The following is a 15,722-nucleotide window of genomic DNA, read 5'->3' as shown; positions in this document are numbered from 1 at the left end:
ATCTGCTGGATCGGATTGGATGCTGGTGGGTGTAAGCGGACTATTGCCTGGTCCATAGAAGTCTATGGATCGGACCCCATCGGTCCACTTGTGTGAAAGAGGCCTTAGTGGTATCAGTGGTCAGAGTGAAGCTAATACTTTATTACTTTTTGTTTTTTAATTATTGAAACTAGTCATCATTCTTTAAACGTAAAGAATTTGTAAACCCAACATTTCATATTCCTGATATGTGCCTGCTTTACCATGTACTTGTATGAAAAAGTATCCTGTTCTTCCTTTATGTGAAATCTCTGGTGTTCCTGCCACTACGTTTGTTTTCCTATTAAAAACTGACCACGCTAAGCAGCAGAACACACCATGATCAGTTCTCTAATGTGTTGGGAACTCAGCCTGCTCTCTTTCAATGATCAGACTTGTCCTAACATGCCCCCCACCTGCACAGCCTTTCACTGGGACATTCCGTGTGCTGCAGTTTCTCCTCCCCTAGCTCTTATGCAGCTGAGAACAGAGGGAATGTGACCACTTATAAAAAAATATTATAAATACCTTTTTTCCCTGTTTTTTATATGTATACCAGGGGCAGACTGACCATTCGAGCACTCGTGCACTGCCCGAGGGCACAGGGTCAGTAGGGGGCCCCATGAAATGCCCCAGGTACCTTTTTTATAGGCTTTTTTGAGTGTGGGCAAGGACACAGGGGCCCCATGATCCCCTATTGCCCGGGGGCCCCATGAGTTGTCAGTCCACCCCTGATGTATACACAAACGTTTTGCCTTTCATTTATATTTTAAACACTTGTCTACAGGGCACTTATACCCCCTTCCTGCCCAGGCCAATTTTCAGATTTCAGCGCTGTCACACTTTAAATGACAATTGCGCGGTCATGCAACACTGTACCCATATGAAATTGTTATCCTTTTTTTGAGACAGATAGAGCTTTGAGCTCATATGATGTCCTCCCAGAATGAGAGAACCGCCTTGTGCCCATCATTTCCTTGTATGGCGAGTGGGAGGCGGTTAAACTAAATGGGTTGTTTTACAAGGTGAGTGTTTATAACCACTTTAATCCAATTTGTGTAAGCTGGTTGTGTGCTTTATCAACTAATAAAAATGTTGTTTTGTATAACCTATACAATTGTCTTCTCCTCATTAACAGATATCCAGAGGTTCAGAAGAAGTTGCAGTGTGAAGTGGATAAATTTGTTGGTAGAGATCGATTGCCTTGCATTGAGGACCTGCCCAACTTGCCCTACGTCATGGCGTTTATTTATGAATTAATGCGCTTCAGCAGCTTTGTTCCAGTCACAATCCCTCACGCTACAACGAAAGATACAACCCTGATGGGCTATTTTATTCCCAAAGATACAGTGGTGTTTGTCAATCAGTGGTCAGTTAATCATGATTCTTTGAAATGGTCCAATCCAGAAGTGTTCGACCCAAACAGATTTTTAGATGATAAAGGGTTTCTAAACAAAGACGCCATTAGTAAGGTAATGATCTTCTCTGTGGGTAAGCGGAGATGTATCGGAGAAGAACTATCAAAGATGCAGCTGTTCCTATTTGCATCTATTTTGGTGCATCAGTGCGCATTTACTGCCAACCCATCAGAGAATCTCAACCAGCAATGTGATTATGGTCTAAGTATCAAGCCTAAGCCATTTACAATCAGCATGAGCCTTCGGGATGGTAATATGGATCTACTGGACAATACAGTGTTAACAATTAATTGTGTTAACTATTAAATAAGAAGGGAAAAATGGCAAATGTCTCTTTATTGGTCTAATAGCAGAAAACAAAATGGTGTATAATGATAAATAATTTATATGTTCTAGCATATTTCCAAACATAGCAGATCTCTTATTCTTGTGATGTGATTACTGCATAGTTTTGGAGGATACCGACATGACTCATTTTAGGAGTCAAAAACAAAAAATAATGGCGATGTAAAAGCACTGGAAAATATTTTTATTGATGACATGCTGAAAGTTATGGATTATCATTGTGTTTCTCAACAACTACCATTAGTTTCCAAGCAAGATATACACAAAGTTAAAGTGTAGCTAAAATAAAAGAAACAGAAAAACCAGCATAAAGGGACATAACTTACAGTCAGTAGGATGTGTCCCTTTAACTCTCCCCATTGGTTTTAGTACATCACACAAACATGATTAGTTGTGAAAAATTATAATAATATTAAAACAATCAAAGCTTACTATAAGAACTAACACAATTAACATCATTCTAGCAGTAAAGCTTAAGCAGGTCATACATAAAATAAAATTAAATAATTGATTAAATAAGTACTATAATATGGTTTAACTTAAAGTGAACCTGTGCCTAGATTAATCACCGTATTTACTTATTCTGAAAAAGCAGAAACAACACTTTAAACAAGCTCTTATTCATATCTGTAGCTACAGTATAAGCATTGTGGAGAAATTATTTTCAAAGTTCATAGCACAGGCTTTAAAATCTTAGAGCTTTATAAAGGCACAGAGAGCCATACTTAAAATTCAATGTATTTCTGTACCTGTTAGTCACAAGTGTTTGCTTTATAGCCATGGCCATGAGCCTGTACAAATCAATGACAGGCTGACAGATGCCACAGCTGTACGCACATGCATAGAGACAGATGAGCAGCTCCGTACACAGTTTGTCTGTCATTGCTTTGTACAGGCCATGACTACAGCTGTGCATGTGCACCTGGGATTCCTTAGCGCAAAATTATGCTGAATTATGTCAATATAGGGCAGCCTGCCAGCCCTGTAATGTAAACAACCAGCAGGTGTTTCTAATTCTGATAGGTAAAAGAATCCAAATGTTAGGGCTCTTTCACACTGCCTTGTTGCATAAACCCATAAAAAACGCCAAATTTTTGCCGTGGTACTTTATATTTAAGGCAATGCATAATGCATATTTTATGCGTTTTTGCCTCATATGCGTTGTTTTTCCCTTGGACATTTGACTGGATAAAGCGCTTCCCACAGGCGTGCTGCATTTTTTATGAATTTTGTTTGCGATTTCCATTCATTTCAATGAAGAGGTGCATTTGTTTTTTTTTACCACACCAAACATGCACCAAAAGTGCAGCAATCAGGACTTTTGGAAATGCAACGGACCAACGTGAAGAGTTCCATAGGATTTAAAGGGATGCATTTTCTGTCTGGCTTTGAACAACTGACCAAAAACTGATCAGTGTAAAAATGCACACAGTCTTTTTGTGATTTTTGAGGGTCTTCGAGAACTTCACATACCTTACATTAAAAGAAACTAGAGCGAGACAGTAGCAGTTAGTCACATTCAACTGGACTTGTTCTGGAATATTGAAGATATTTAGAAGCATGTTCAAGCCACTTCTTCATTTCTAATGAGTGTCAGAAAAATACCCCAGCATCCAAGCAGGTAGTACCAACACCTTGATTCTTGAACCAGTTTCATACTGTACACCTTAAAATAATCATTAGAACTGAAGAAATGGCTTGGACCAGCCATGGCACATCTTCAACATTACAGAACAAGTCCAGGTGAATATAAATAACTACTAACTGATATACTGTGACCTGAAAAAATGAGAGCCTTTACAGCCAGCTAGAGGAGTCGAGATGTTTTTTCTTAAGCTCTCCGCCCAGACTGAAATTCACACTGTTTATATATTCTTTGCAAGGAGTAAAAAAAGAATATTGTCAAGAATAAGTAAACGCTGTAATTTTCTCAGGCCTGGTTTCACACTAGTGTGATTTTCAATGAGTCTTGTGTCGCACAGAATCGCACAGCAATGGAAATTACATTATTTTCTATAGTGCTCGGTTACATCAATGAAGCACAGCATCCACATTTTGCACTTTGGTGCAGTTGCTGCACAATTCTGGGCCAATAGACTTAGATGGAAACGCACCAGAAACACATGTACATGCATTTATGGTGCTTTTTTGCCTTCATTTTGTGTTGCTTGTTAGGAACACAGCTGACTCATCACTGCTGTCACCTAGGGATTCCTGGATGACAGTAGAATGTAAACAAAGAAGTCTTGTCATTCAAATTTTAATTAAATTAAAAAAAAAGCATGAGGGCCCCCCTCGAAATCCATACCAGGCCCCCTTGCAACCCGGTATGCACTTTGTTCCCATATTGATGAGGAAAGGGTCTCTTCCCCACAATCTTGACCCAGTGGTTGCAGGGGTGTGCAGGCGGAGGACTTACCAGAATCTGGAAGCACCCTTTAAAAATAGGGGGGTGCCCCAGATCCCACCCCCTCATGTGAATCAGTAAGGGATACATAGTACCCCTACACAATCACATAAAAAAATCAGTGGGAAATAAAACATTTTCAAAATGTCCCTTCTTGTACATCCATCATCAATCACGATGCAGATCAATGTCAGTCACAATGAATGACAGCTGCTGACATGTATGGGAAAAAAACAAAAAAAAAAAAAAACAACAAAACACCACCTGCCGACACCTGACCAATCCTGTCTCTTTCTGTGCGCCGAATGACAATGCTGCTTAAGTAAAAAAAGGGGCCTAGTAACATCACTGACCATATATTGATATTTAATCAATGTAAGGCAAGCGATGGGATCAATCAGCAGGTGTCATTCATTGTGATTGACGTGGACCTACAGTGAAGGAAATAAGTATTTGATCCCCTGCTTTTTTTGAATGTTTGCCCACAAACAATCTAAAATTCAAATGGTAGGTGTATTGTAACACTGACAGACAGAATAGCAACAAAAAAATTAAAAAGAAATGCTTGACTAACAAATTATGCACTTGTTGGCAATCACAGAGGTCAGACGTTGCCTGTAGTTGGCCACCATGTTTGCACACATCTCAGCAGGGATTTTGGTCCACTGCTCTTGGCAGATCCTCTCGAAGTCATTAAGGTTTGGTGGCTGATGTTTGGCAACTCGAACTTTCAGCTCCCTCCACAGATTTTCAATCGGATTAAGGTCTGGAGACTGGCTAAGCCACTCCAGGACCTTAATGTACTTCTTCTTGAGCCACTCCTTTGTTGCCTTGGCCGTGTGTTTTGGGTCATTGTCATGCTGGAACACCCATCCATGACCCATTTTCAATGCCCTGGCTGAGGGAAGAAGGTTCTCACCCAAGATTTGACGGTACATTGCCTCATCCATTGTCTCTTTGATGCAGTGCAGTTGTCCTGTCCCCTTAGCAGAAAAACACCCCCAAAGTAGAATGTTTCCACCACCATGTTTGATAGTTGGTATGGTGTTCTTGGGGTCATAGGCAGTATTCCTCCTCCTCCAAACACGGCGAGTTGAGTTGATACCAAAGAGCTCGATTTTGGTCTCATCTGACCACAATACTTTAAACCAGTCCTCCTCTGCATCATTCAGATGTTCAGTGGCAAACTTCATATGGGCCTGGACATGTGCTTTCTTGAGCAGAGGGACCTTTCGGGCACTTCAGGATTTCAATCCTTGTTGGCGTAGTGTGTTACCAATTGTTTTCTTGGTGACTGTGGTCCAAGCTGCCTGGAGATCATTGACAAGATCCTCACGTGTACTTTTAGGATGATTCCTTACTGTTCTTATGATCATTGACACTCCACGAGGTGAGATCTTGCATGGTGCACCAGACCTAGGGAGACTGACAGTTGTTTTCTGTTTCTTCCATTTGGGAATGATTGCACCAACTGTTGTCACCTTCTCACCAAGCTGCTTGGCGATAGTTTGGTAGCCCAGTCCAGCCTTGTGTAGGTCTACAATCTTGTCCCTGACATCCTTGGACAGCTCTTTGGTCTTTGCCATGGTGGAGAGTTTGGAATCTGATTGTTTGATTGCTCATGTGGACAGGTGTCTTTTATACAGTTAACAAAATGAGATTAACAGCACTCCCTTTAAGAGACTGCTTGTTACCTGTATGAAAGACACCTGGTAGCCAGAAATCCTGCTGAATGATAGGGGATCAAATACTTATTTCCCTCATGAACATGCAAATCAGTGCATAATTTGTTAGACATGCATTTCTTTTGAATTTGTTGTTGCTATTCTGTCTCTCAGTGTTATAATACACCTACCATTCAATTTTTAGACTGATCATTTCTTTGTGAGTGGGCAAACATCCAAAATCAGCAGGGGATCAAATACTTATTTCCTTCACTGTACATCTCTGGACGACGTGATTGTGAGTGAGTGGATGTACATCAGGGGAATTTTTGCTTTAATAAAGATTTTGTCAAAAACTATGTTGTGCTTTTATTTTTACCAGATTCTGGAATAAGCCTTCCATCCTCAGATGCCCACGACCACCAGTCCCCTCTTGGCAAAGTATCCCACCTATGTTGTGTGCATGTTGCCTGGTATGGCTCAGGAGGGGATTCGCACATTACCCCCTCTTTTTCCCTTAATGACAGTCTGCGTGCTCTAATGATGGTCTGTTATGGAATTTGGGGGGGGGGGGGGGGACCTTGTGCCATTTATTTTTGGTTTCTTTTTAAGTCCATACCTGACCTGAAGGGCCTGGTATGAACTCTGGAGGGACTCGCACGTCGTTTTTTTTTTTTAAATGACACCTCCTATGTTTACATGCTGCTGTCAGTCAGGAATCCCCAGATGAGAGTGGGGATGAGTCGCTTGTTGTCAAGGAGCTTACACCCTCTGATGCCCTAACAACTAGCATCTGTGAACTGAGCCGTCTCTTTGTTCTACAAAAAAAATGCAGCGGCATGAAAAATGCATACAATATGTGCCAAAACACACCGGAGCCGCACTACAAAAATCACACTGAAAATTGGATTTGCAGCTTAATTAGTGTGACCTAAATTCAGTGCAATTTTCATAATCTGGGCACAGGTGCATTTTAACTTTGCTGAAGTACACTACTGTGCAAACGTTATAGGCAGGTGTAAAGAAAAACTATTAAGTAAGAATGCTTTAAAAAAATGTCTTTTAATTGTTTATTATCAATTTACAAAATGTAAAGTGAGCAAACACAAGAAAAATCAAATCAATATTTGGTGTGACTACTCTGTGGTTTCAAACCAGCATCAATTCAATTAATCAGGCTCATGAAGAAGCCCCAAGAAACATACAATGTTGAGTTTCATAGACACAGTGGTTGGCCAAGGAAACATATGCAGCAGATGAAAGACACATCATGCTTACTTCCCTTCAACATTGCTACTTCCCTTCCAGCAGTGCCATCAGCTCAAAACTGGTGGAAACCATTGGGACCCAGGTACACCCATCTGCTCTCCGGAGAAATCTGGCTAGAAGTGGTCTTCATGGAAGAATTGAGGGCAAAAAGCCATACCTCTGATGTGGAAACAAGGCTAAGTGACTCAACTATGCACAAAAAACATAGAAACTAGGGTGCAGAAAAATGGCAGCAGGTGATCTGGACTGATGAGCCAAAATTTTAAATATTTGGCAATAGCAGGAGGGACTGTGTTCACTGAAGGGTTGGCGAGCAGTACAACAATGAATGTCAACAGGCAACAGTGAGTGAAGCATGTTTGAAGATCCTTGCAAGTTTGGGGCTGCATTTTTGTAAATGGAGTTGGAGATTTGGTCAGGATTAATGGTGTCCTCAATGCTGAGAAATACAGGCAGATACCTATCCATACCATCAGGGAGCTATGTGATTGGCTCCAAATTTATTCTTCAGCAGGACAATGGCCCCAAACATACAGCCAATGTAATTAAATACTATCTTCAGAAAAAGGAATCCTGGCCCCCACAGAGCCCTGATCTCAACATCATCGACTTATCAAGTCTGTCTGGGATTACATGAAGATACAGGTTTTGAGGCAGCCTACATCCACATGTGTAATTAATTTTTCAAGATGTTTGGAACAACCTACCTGCTGCATTCCTTCAAAAACTGAAAAAAATATGTGCAAGTGTACCAAGAAGAGTTGATGCTTTTTTGAAGGCAAAGGGTGGTCTCACCAAATATTGGTTTGATTTGGATTTCTCTTCTGTTCATTTGCTTTCCATTTTTAATAGATGAAAATAAACTAGGAAAACTTCTATTTCTGAGAGCATTTATAATCACAGGTCTGCGACTAAAAAGCTGTTTGATTATTTTCATCTATTTTCCATGTGTTTTGGTGTGCTGAAAACAAATAAAATTTTGAAAAAACTCCTAGACGTCATAATTTACCACAAAATGCAAAATTGTCTTCAAATTTATCAAATTGTTTACATTTTTGGTATTTTTTTATATTATGGGTTTTTAACCAAATTTAAAGTCAAAATTACTATTAAATAATTCACATAAGTGCATTTAAGATATAAAATGCCAAAAAAACCTTAAAGGTCTGAGTTATGTAAAAAAAAATATAGCACTGTAAATCTGATGGTCAGCAATATATACACACGCTAAGCAAGTTTTAGGGAAAAAAAATTATATTTCTTCATTTCCCTAGTTCTCTTCTGGCCCTTTGTTGTTATTTGCAGGTAAACAATCTCTGCCCCTCCCCCCCTGCAAAGGGGGTGAATACAAGTGCTGCTCTGAGTGACATGTCTGACTACTGGGATACTCAGCAGCATGCTGTATGTGTAAGCCTCAGCCCTGAGTCTGTGCTTCTAATGGTAGAAGGGGTTAATCTTTCCTGAAGAATCCAATGGGTGGGATACCAAATACCCTTGATTTCTGTGTCTATGGGACAGTCGAGACTGACAAAATCACTGGACCAAGAAGAGTTGGCAGCCAAGGGTGCTAACAGTCGGTGATAAAAATGTCCTCCGAGAAACTTTGGTACCTTCCCATAAAGTTCTTCTACCGCCTCTCCACATAAAATTGGGATTGATGAAGCAATTCGTAAAATCATTTCCAAGAGATGGAGAATGCTTCAAATACTTGGTCACTAAGTTTCCAGGCCTGTCAGAGGCAAAATTGAAGGAAGGTGTGTTTGTCGGACCAGACATTAGAAGGCTTATAGTTGATCAAGAGTTTGTCAATACCATGATGGATCCTCAAAAAGAAGAGTGGATTGCATTTAAAGAAGTCGTACAGAAATTTTTAGGCAATAACAGAGATCCTCACTACAAAAAGATCGTCGGACGAATGCTGAAAGCATTTCAAGCTTTAGGTTGCCTGATGAGTTTGAAAGTGCATTTCCTCCAGTCCCACCTTGACTACTTTCCTGAAAATGTGGGAGCTGTGAGTGAGGAACAAGGTGAACGATTGCACCAAGACATTAAAGAGATGGAAAGGAGATACCAGGGAAAATGGAGCATTACAATGATGGCAGACTACCGTTGGATGCTTCAGAGAGACATTCCAGATGCTACTCACAAGCGTAAATGCACCAAGAGGAGCCTCACAGGGAAGAAGAATCACGTTTAGTGTGTGTAGGTGAGCTCATTTCAGTTCAAAAAAGGATTTTCATGAAAAAATTGTAATAAAACTTTAATTTTATAAGTATATTTCCATTTATTTTGAGGTATTGCCTTGCTTAACATAGTTACCTATATTGTCAGGAAACGTGATGTCCTATGACAAAATGGGGGTCATTTTCGGATTCAGCGCACCAAAAAACATAAAGATTATGTGGAATAACCAAAGCAGATCTTGAAAAAACTTTTTTTGTAGACCTGTGTAATTTACAGCATTTTTTCACAACTGCCTATAACTTTGGCACAGTACTGTAAATCTACAGCCATGCTGGATCTCTCAAAGCAAACCCGACTGATGACTGATGAATGCCAGGAAATGACAGCCATTAAGAAAACCTAGAGAGGGAGTATGGACAGTTTCCCTAGATGTCTGGCGATATTAACAGCTAGAAGATTTTATTGCTCTGCACTTGAAAGGGCTTAGAAGGGATGACTCCCTTACAGGATTTGAAACTCTGGCTTAAGTTGCCAGCAAACAGGGGACTATTTGTCCATCTCTTATAAGGTATTAAACTATTGTGGCCTTTATTTTATTTTTATTTATTTATTACAGGTACTTATATAGCGCCGTCAATTTTATGCAGCACTTTGCATATAAATTGTACATGCACATCCGTTCCTAACTCTCAAGGGGCATACAATCTAAGGTTACTAACTTACATCCATAAACATACTAGGGCCAATTTAGACAGGAGCCAATTAACCTGCCAGCATGTCTTTGGAATGTGGGAGGAAACCAGAGTATCCGGAGGAAACCCACGCAGTCACAGGGAGTACATGCAAACTCCAGGCAGGTGGTGCCATGGTTGGGATTCAAACCAAGGACCCTAGTACTGCTAGGGGGAAGTGCTAACCATTTAACCACGGTGTAAGGTCTTAGAATCCTTAGGGACTGGGAGTTCGGATGCAAAGATGTACTATTCTGAACATGACTCATACCTCTTCTATCTGTGCAAAGACAGAGGAGATGAATTATAAAATCTTAACAAGGTGGTACTGGGTCCCAAAGCTGGTAGCCCTGATGTACCCATGCATCTTAGACGGGAGTGGGATGGGTTGTGGTCAGCAGGGCTCGTATATTCATACAGTTTATGGTGGGATGTGTTAGGTTGAGACCATTTTGGGTGGAGGTAAGAAAACAGATCTTACTTTAGTACAAATTAACGACAACCCAGCACAATGTCTGTTACATAAGGTGCCTATTCCAAGTAAGACATATAAGAAAAGTATTGTTTCCCACCTTTTAAATGCCACTTAAGGTTTGCTTTCTTTATATTGGAAGAAAACACAAATCCCTTCAATCAAGGACTGGCTTAAACAGGTTAATTTTGTTATGGAAGCAGGGGAACAGGTACATGCCTGCCGGGACAGATCCAAGAGGTTTAAACAAAAGTGGGCAACTTGAAAGCACTTTATATCCTCTAGAAGCAGAGGGTGATGAATGGTTGATGGCCCTAGGGGATACAGAAATGTATATAGATGGTAGGACTCTAGTAGAGTGGAAATCCCCTTCTGCCACTGCAGGATGACCCAGGAGCTCTCTCACTCTCTTTTGGTTGTCTTATTTGGTTGTTGTGGTTGATGGTTGGTTATGTAGATGCACTAATATGGGTTAATATAGCTATAATAAGCTGTTGTGAAAGGGGCTGCGTATGATTACCCTGTTTTAGTGTAGAATTTTTTTATTTTGATTACTGTTTATGGCTTTGTGGTTGATTTTTGTAATTGTGGTATTAATATGTGTAATGTGTATTATTATGTAATATGTGTGATAAAAAAAATTAAAGATTATATAAAAAAGAGGGGTTTCCTTATGGTAACTAGTGAAAGTAAAAACTTTAGAAAATAGCCCCCCATCTTTGCAGCAGTAGATTTTGTTTACGTAGCTGAATTAATCCTAAACACTAGTCTATGTAAAACATTTATAATGATTTTTTTATTTGATGTAAATGGATTAAATGTCATTTTTGCATGGTGTTCTGCTTAAAGATCCATTTAGAAATCTATGCTAAAAAGCATTAAACCATAGCATCAAAAAAGATATTCTAATTATAAAAAGGGAACTTTACTCGAGTGAATAGAGTGTGAAAATAGTTAACTGCTCAAAAGTTCAGGATCACCCAACCAGGGAGGTTATAGGAACAGGATGGCTGAAATGGGCAGACAGAGTATGAGTAACAAGACGTTAGAATGTATAGCAGCAAGCAAGATAGTAGTCAGTATCCAAGCAAAGGTTGAGGCCAGTGGCAGACAAGAGAGTAGTCTGTATCCAGACAGTGGTTGAGGCAGGCAAGAGAGTAAAAGAAATAGATTAGGCAGAGTCAGACAATCTGGGTGAACGGCAGACAAAACAGGAACAACATTAATTTCTTGCACATGGTAACTCACAGCACAGGCCACCAAGAGGGAAAGAGCCATTATGCCCTCTTTGGCCTATGAACACACCCAGCATCAGAGATGCAAACCAATGTATGCTAATGCATACAGCCAATGGCCATAGGTAAAAGACCAATATCTGGTGCATGTTCACATGACACGCTGCAAGGAGGCAAGATGGGCCATACCTCTGGATGTACACATGTTGGTCCTGAAGGTACTATAACATTGCCTTCCCCTTCAAAGCAGCCTTCAGATGCCCCTAGGGCCATGCTTCTTGGGTTTAGCACAATGAAAAGCTTAGATCAATCTGATTGCATGGGCATTACTTGCAGACTCCAACCTACCAATTGATAAGGTTTTGAAGGTGCCCTGCTGATTTTGCAGAGTCCAGAATTGCCTCCACTTCAAATTTTTCACTGCAATTCACCAAGATGGTTGGAGGTAAGGGGAATGGGGCTGCCAGAGTCACTTGACAAAGGCTTCAGGAATCACACATGGTATACTGGGCAGACCTTAAGAGACTCCTGGAGTGAGCCTAAAAGCCACCAGATTAATGACCTTATAAAAAAGAAATGGGCCAATGCACTAAAAAAACTATTTCATTGATTGGCAACATAGTTGAAAAGCCATACCAATTCAGCAGGCTTGAAAGGAAGGCAATCCTTTCTCTTTTGTTTGGCTGTGGTTTGATTTTCAGACAGAAAATACTGTAGTGTCTTTTGATCTGTAGTTGCCAAAAAACAAGGGCTAAGAGGTGGCAAACTGTGCAATGTTGTTATGATAAACTACCATAGGAATCAGAAATACCCAGTTGTTCTGGGAATCAAAGGAACACACCTCAGATATTGCTCCAGGGTCTAATTTGTCCTTTTAGCCCGGTCATTGGCTGAAGGTCATATCCCAAGTTCAGTAGAATGGATCTGTAGTTTCCTACAGAGTTCCTGCCAAAACTCTGAAGTAAACTACATCCCTCTGTCAGACATGGAGTCTTCAGGAACACCATAGAAAAACTTCTTCAGTAGTGGCTGCAGCAAGAGCTCCCTTCATTGGGATAAAATGGTCTGTTTTGTTAAGTCTATGAATGACCACTAGAACAATGCTACATCCTTCCAACTTGGGAAGGTTCATAACATAGTGCATCAGTAACATTCTCCTTAGAAGGCCTATGTAAAACCCTGGGTTTGGCTCTACTACTCTTGGAATTGGCACAGTCGGAACAGATGAAGACAAACTTCATGAAGTCCTTGGTGAGATCAGGCCACCACAAGGTCTTTTGTATTGGACCCTGCATTTTGGAAACCAAAATGTGGCAGGTTTTAAGAACAGATACCACAAAGATCTTCTGAAACATATATTTTGTCCTCAAGCATCAACAACCTAATAGACTGACAGAGGTCTAGTTCAGAAACAGTCAGACAAGCCTCTTTGATCTGGGCAAGGAAAATAGGTTGTCATCGTTAGGATGTTCTTCTTAGAATGGATGGTGTTGGGAGGAGCAGGAATAGGATTGTAGGGGAATATGTAGGATACTGCATCAGGTTTCCCAGTTTTGGAACTGAGACATAAGGTCAAAATGAAAGATACGCGAGCTCCCATCTTGCTTGCCATCATCAAAGTCATTAAGCAATCCTCAAGTGTTCAAGATTCTTATGGTCAGTAAAAATGAGAATGCATCCTCCAACAAGTTGCACAACTCCAGGTCAGCAAAGCTAGTCGTTATCATCAACAATTCTCTGTCCCTGATTACATAATTCTTCTTAGGTGAGTTCAAATTCCATAAGAAAAAGGCATCAAAGTGTCAGAGCACAGAGGTGCTTGATCACTGGGAATGAATTACACTTATATACACTGCTCCAAAAAAATTTAAGGAACACTTTGAAAACACATCAGATCAAAATAGGGAAACATATGCTGGATATCTATACTGATATGGACTGGGCAATGTGTTAGGAACATAAGGATGCCCCATCGTTGTATGGAAATGAAAATTATCAACCTACAGAGGACTGAATTCAAAGACACCCCAAAAATCAAAGTGAAAAAATTATGCAGCAGGCTAGTCCATTTTGCTGAAATTTCATTGCAGCAACTCAAAATGGTACTCAGTAGCTTGTATGGGCCCCCACGTGGTTGTAAGCATGTCTGACAACATCAGGGCATGCTCCTAATGAGACGGCGGATGGTGTTCTGGGGTATCTCCTCCCAGATCTGGACCAGGGCATCACTGAACTCTTGGACAGTCTGAGGTGCAACCTGGCGTCATTGGATGGACCAAAACATGATATCCCAGAGGTGTTCTATTGGATTTAGGTCAGGCAAGCATGGGGGTCAATAATATCAATTCCTTCATCCTCCAGGAATACGCCTGCATACTCTCACCACATGAGGCCGGGCATTGTCATCCACCAGGAGGAACCCAGGACCCACTGCACCAGCGTAGGGTCCGACAATGGGTTCAAGGATTTCATCCCGATACCTAATGGCAGTCAGGGTGCCATTGTCTAGCCTGTAGAGGTCTGTGTGTCCCTCCATGGATATGCCTCCCCAGACCATCACTGACCCACCACCAAAACAGTCATGCTGAATGATGTTACAGGCAGCATAGCATTTTCCACGGCTTCTCAAGACCTGTTCACATCTGTCACATGTGCTCAGGGTGAACCTGCTCTCATCTGTGAAAGGCACATGGCATCAGTGGTGAATCTGCCAATTGTGGTGTTCAATTGGCAAATGTCAATCAAACTCTATGGTGCTGGGCAGTGAGCACAAGGCCTACTAGAGGACATCAGGCCCTCAAGCCACCCTGTTTGGTCTGTTTGGTCAGAGGCATTCACACCCGTGACCTGCTGGAGGTAATTTTGTAAGGCTCTGGCAGTGCTCATCCTGTTTCTCCTTGCACTAAGAAGCAGACACCGATCCTGTTGATGGGTTAAGAACCTTCTACGTCCCTGTCCAGCTCTCTTGAGTAACTGCTTGTCTCCTGGACTCTCCTCCATGCTCTTGAGACTGTGCCAGGAGACACAGCAAACCTTTTGGCAATGGCACATTTTGATGTGCCATCCTGGAGGAGTTGGACTGCCTGTGCAACCTCTGTAGGGTCCAGGTATCACATCATGTTACCAGTAGTGACACTGACCCTAGACAAATGTAAAACATGTGAAAAACAGTCAGAAAAGATGAGTAGGGGAAAAAATGTCAGTGACCTCCACCTGTATAGCCATTCCTGTTTTGGAGGTCATCTCATTGTTGCCCATCTAGTGCACCTGTTGTTAATTTCATTAACACCAAAGCATCTGAAACTGATTAACAACCCCCTCTGCTACTTAACTGACCAGATCAATATCTGAGGAGTTTAATACAGAGCTATACTCTGATTAAAAAGTGTTCCTTTAATTGTTTTGAGCAATGTGTATTGGCGTACAGTCTGTGTATGTGAAGGTAGCTCAAGGCCTTTTTGTATTTCAACGAGTTTCATTAATTTTCAAAATAAAAAAAAAATTTGTGGTACAAAACAGAAACACATTAGCAGAAATCACACCCACGCAGGGGCTACATATATCAAGTGAAACTAGAACGAAGGTCAGGCGAACTGACCTCATGAACATCAATTACCAACCGAAAAGAGGAGGAAAGCAAAAATAGGGAAGAGAAAGAAGAAGGAAACAAAAAGGAGGGGGGGAAGCAGGGTAATGGAGGCCAAGGCCAGAGCAGGTATTCGGGAGTGTCCGGACCAGCTGTCAAATTAGGACCAAACCAGCCGGGGAATGGTGGGGAAGGTACATCAGCCAAAGTCCCCATACTTTGAGAAATTTACGCTGGGAATCATTGCAAATACTTGACATCTGTTCATTAAGCAGCACAGCAGTCATACGATCATGCACACCTTGAAAGGGGACAGTGGCCTTTCTCCAGGAGTGGGCCATTGTTCTAGTAGCTGACAAAAACAGATAGGAGGCCAACTTCTGCTGATGAGCA

At 41.1% G+C, this 15,722-nt stretch overlaps 1 protein-coding gene across 1 annotated transcript in view; it reads left to right on the top strand.

Moving 5' to 3' along the window:
• Positions 1 to 1,764, top strand: part of LOC149458753 (cytochrome P450 1B1-like) — a 59,188-nt gene extending 57,424 nt beyond the window's left edge. Inside the window, exon 2 of the mRNA XM_089681754.1 lies at positions 1,157 to 1,764. Within this exon, the coding sequence (XP_089537880.1) occupies positions 1,157 to 1,742 (586 nt within the window). The 3' untranslated portion in view covers positions 1,743 to 1,764. The remainder of the gene's footprint in view (positions 1 to 1,156) is intronic.
• The last annotated feature ends 13,958 nt before the right edge of the window (positions 1,765 to 15,722 follow it).

The sequence above is a fragment of the Staurois parvus genome, unplaced genomic scaffold, assembly GCF_062004578.1.
Source record: "Staurois parvus isolate SC_StPar_1 unplaced genomic scaffold, SC_StPar_1.0 ptg000277l, whole genome shotgun sequence".
Lineage (NCBI taxonomy): Eukaryota > Metazoa > Chordata > Amphibia > Anura > Ranidae > Staurois > Staurois parvus.
Note: the sequence above shows the minus strand (reverse complement) of the source record. Positions and strands in the feature narration are given on the sequence as shown.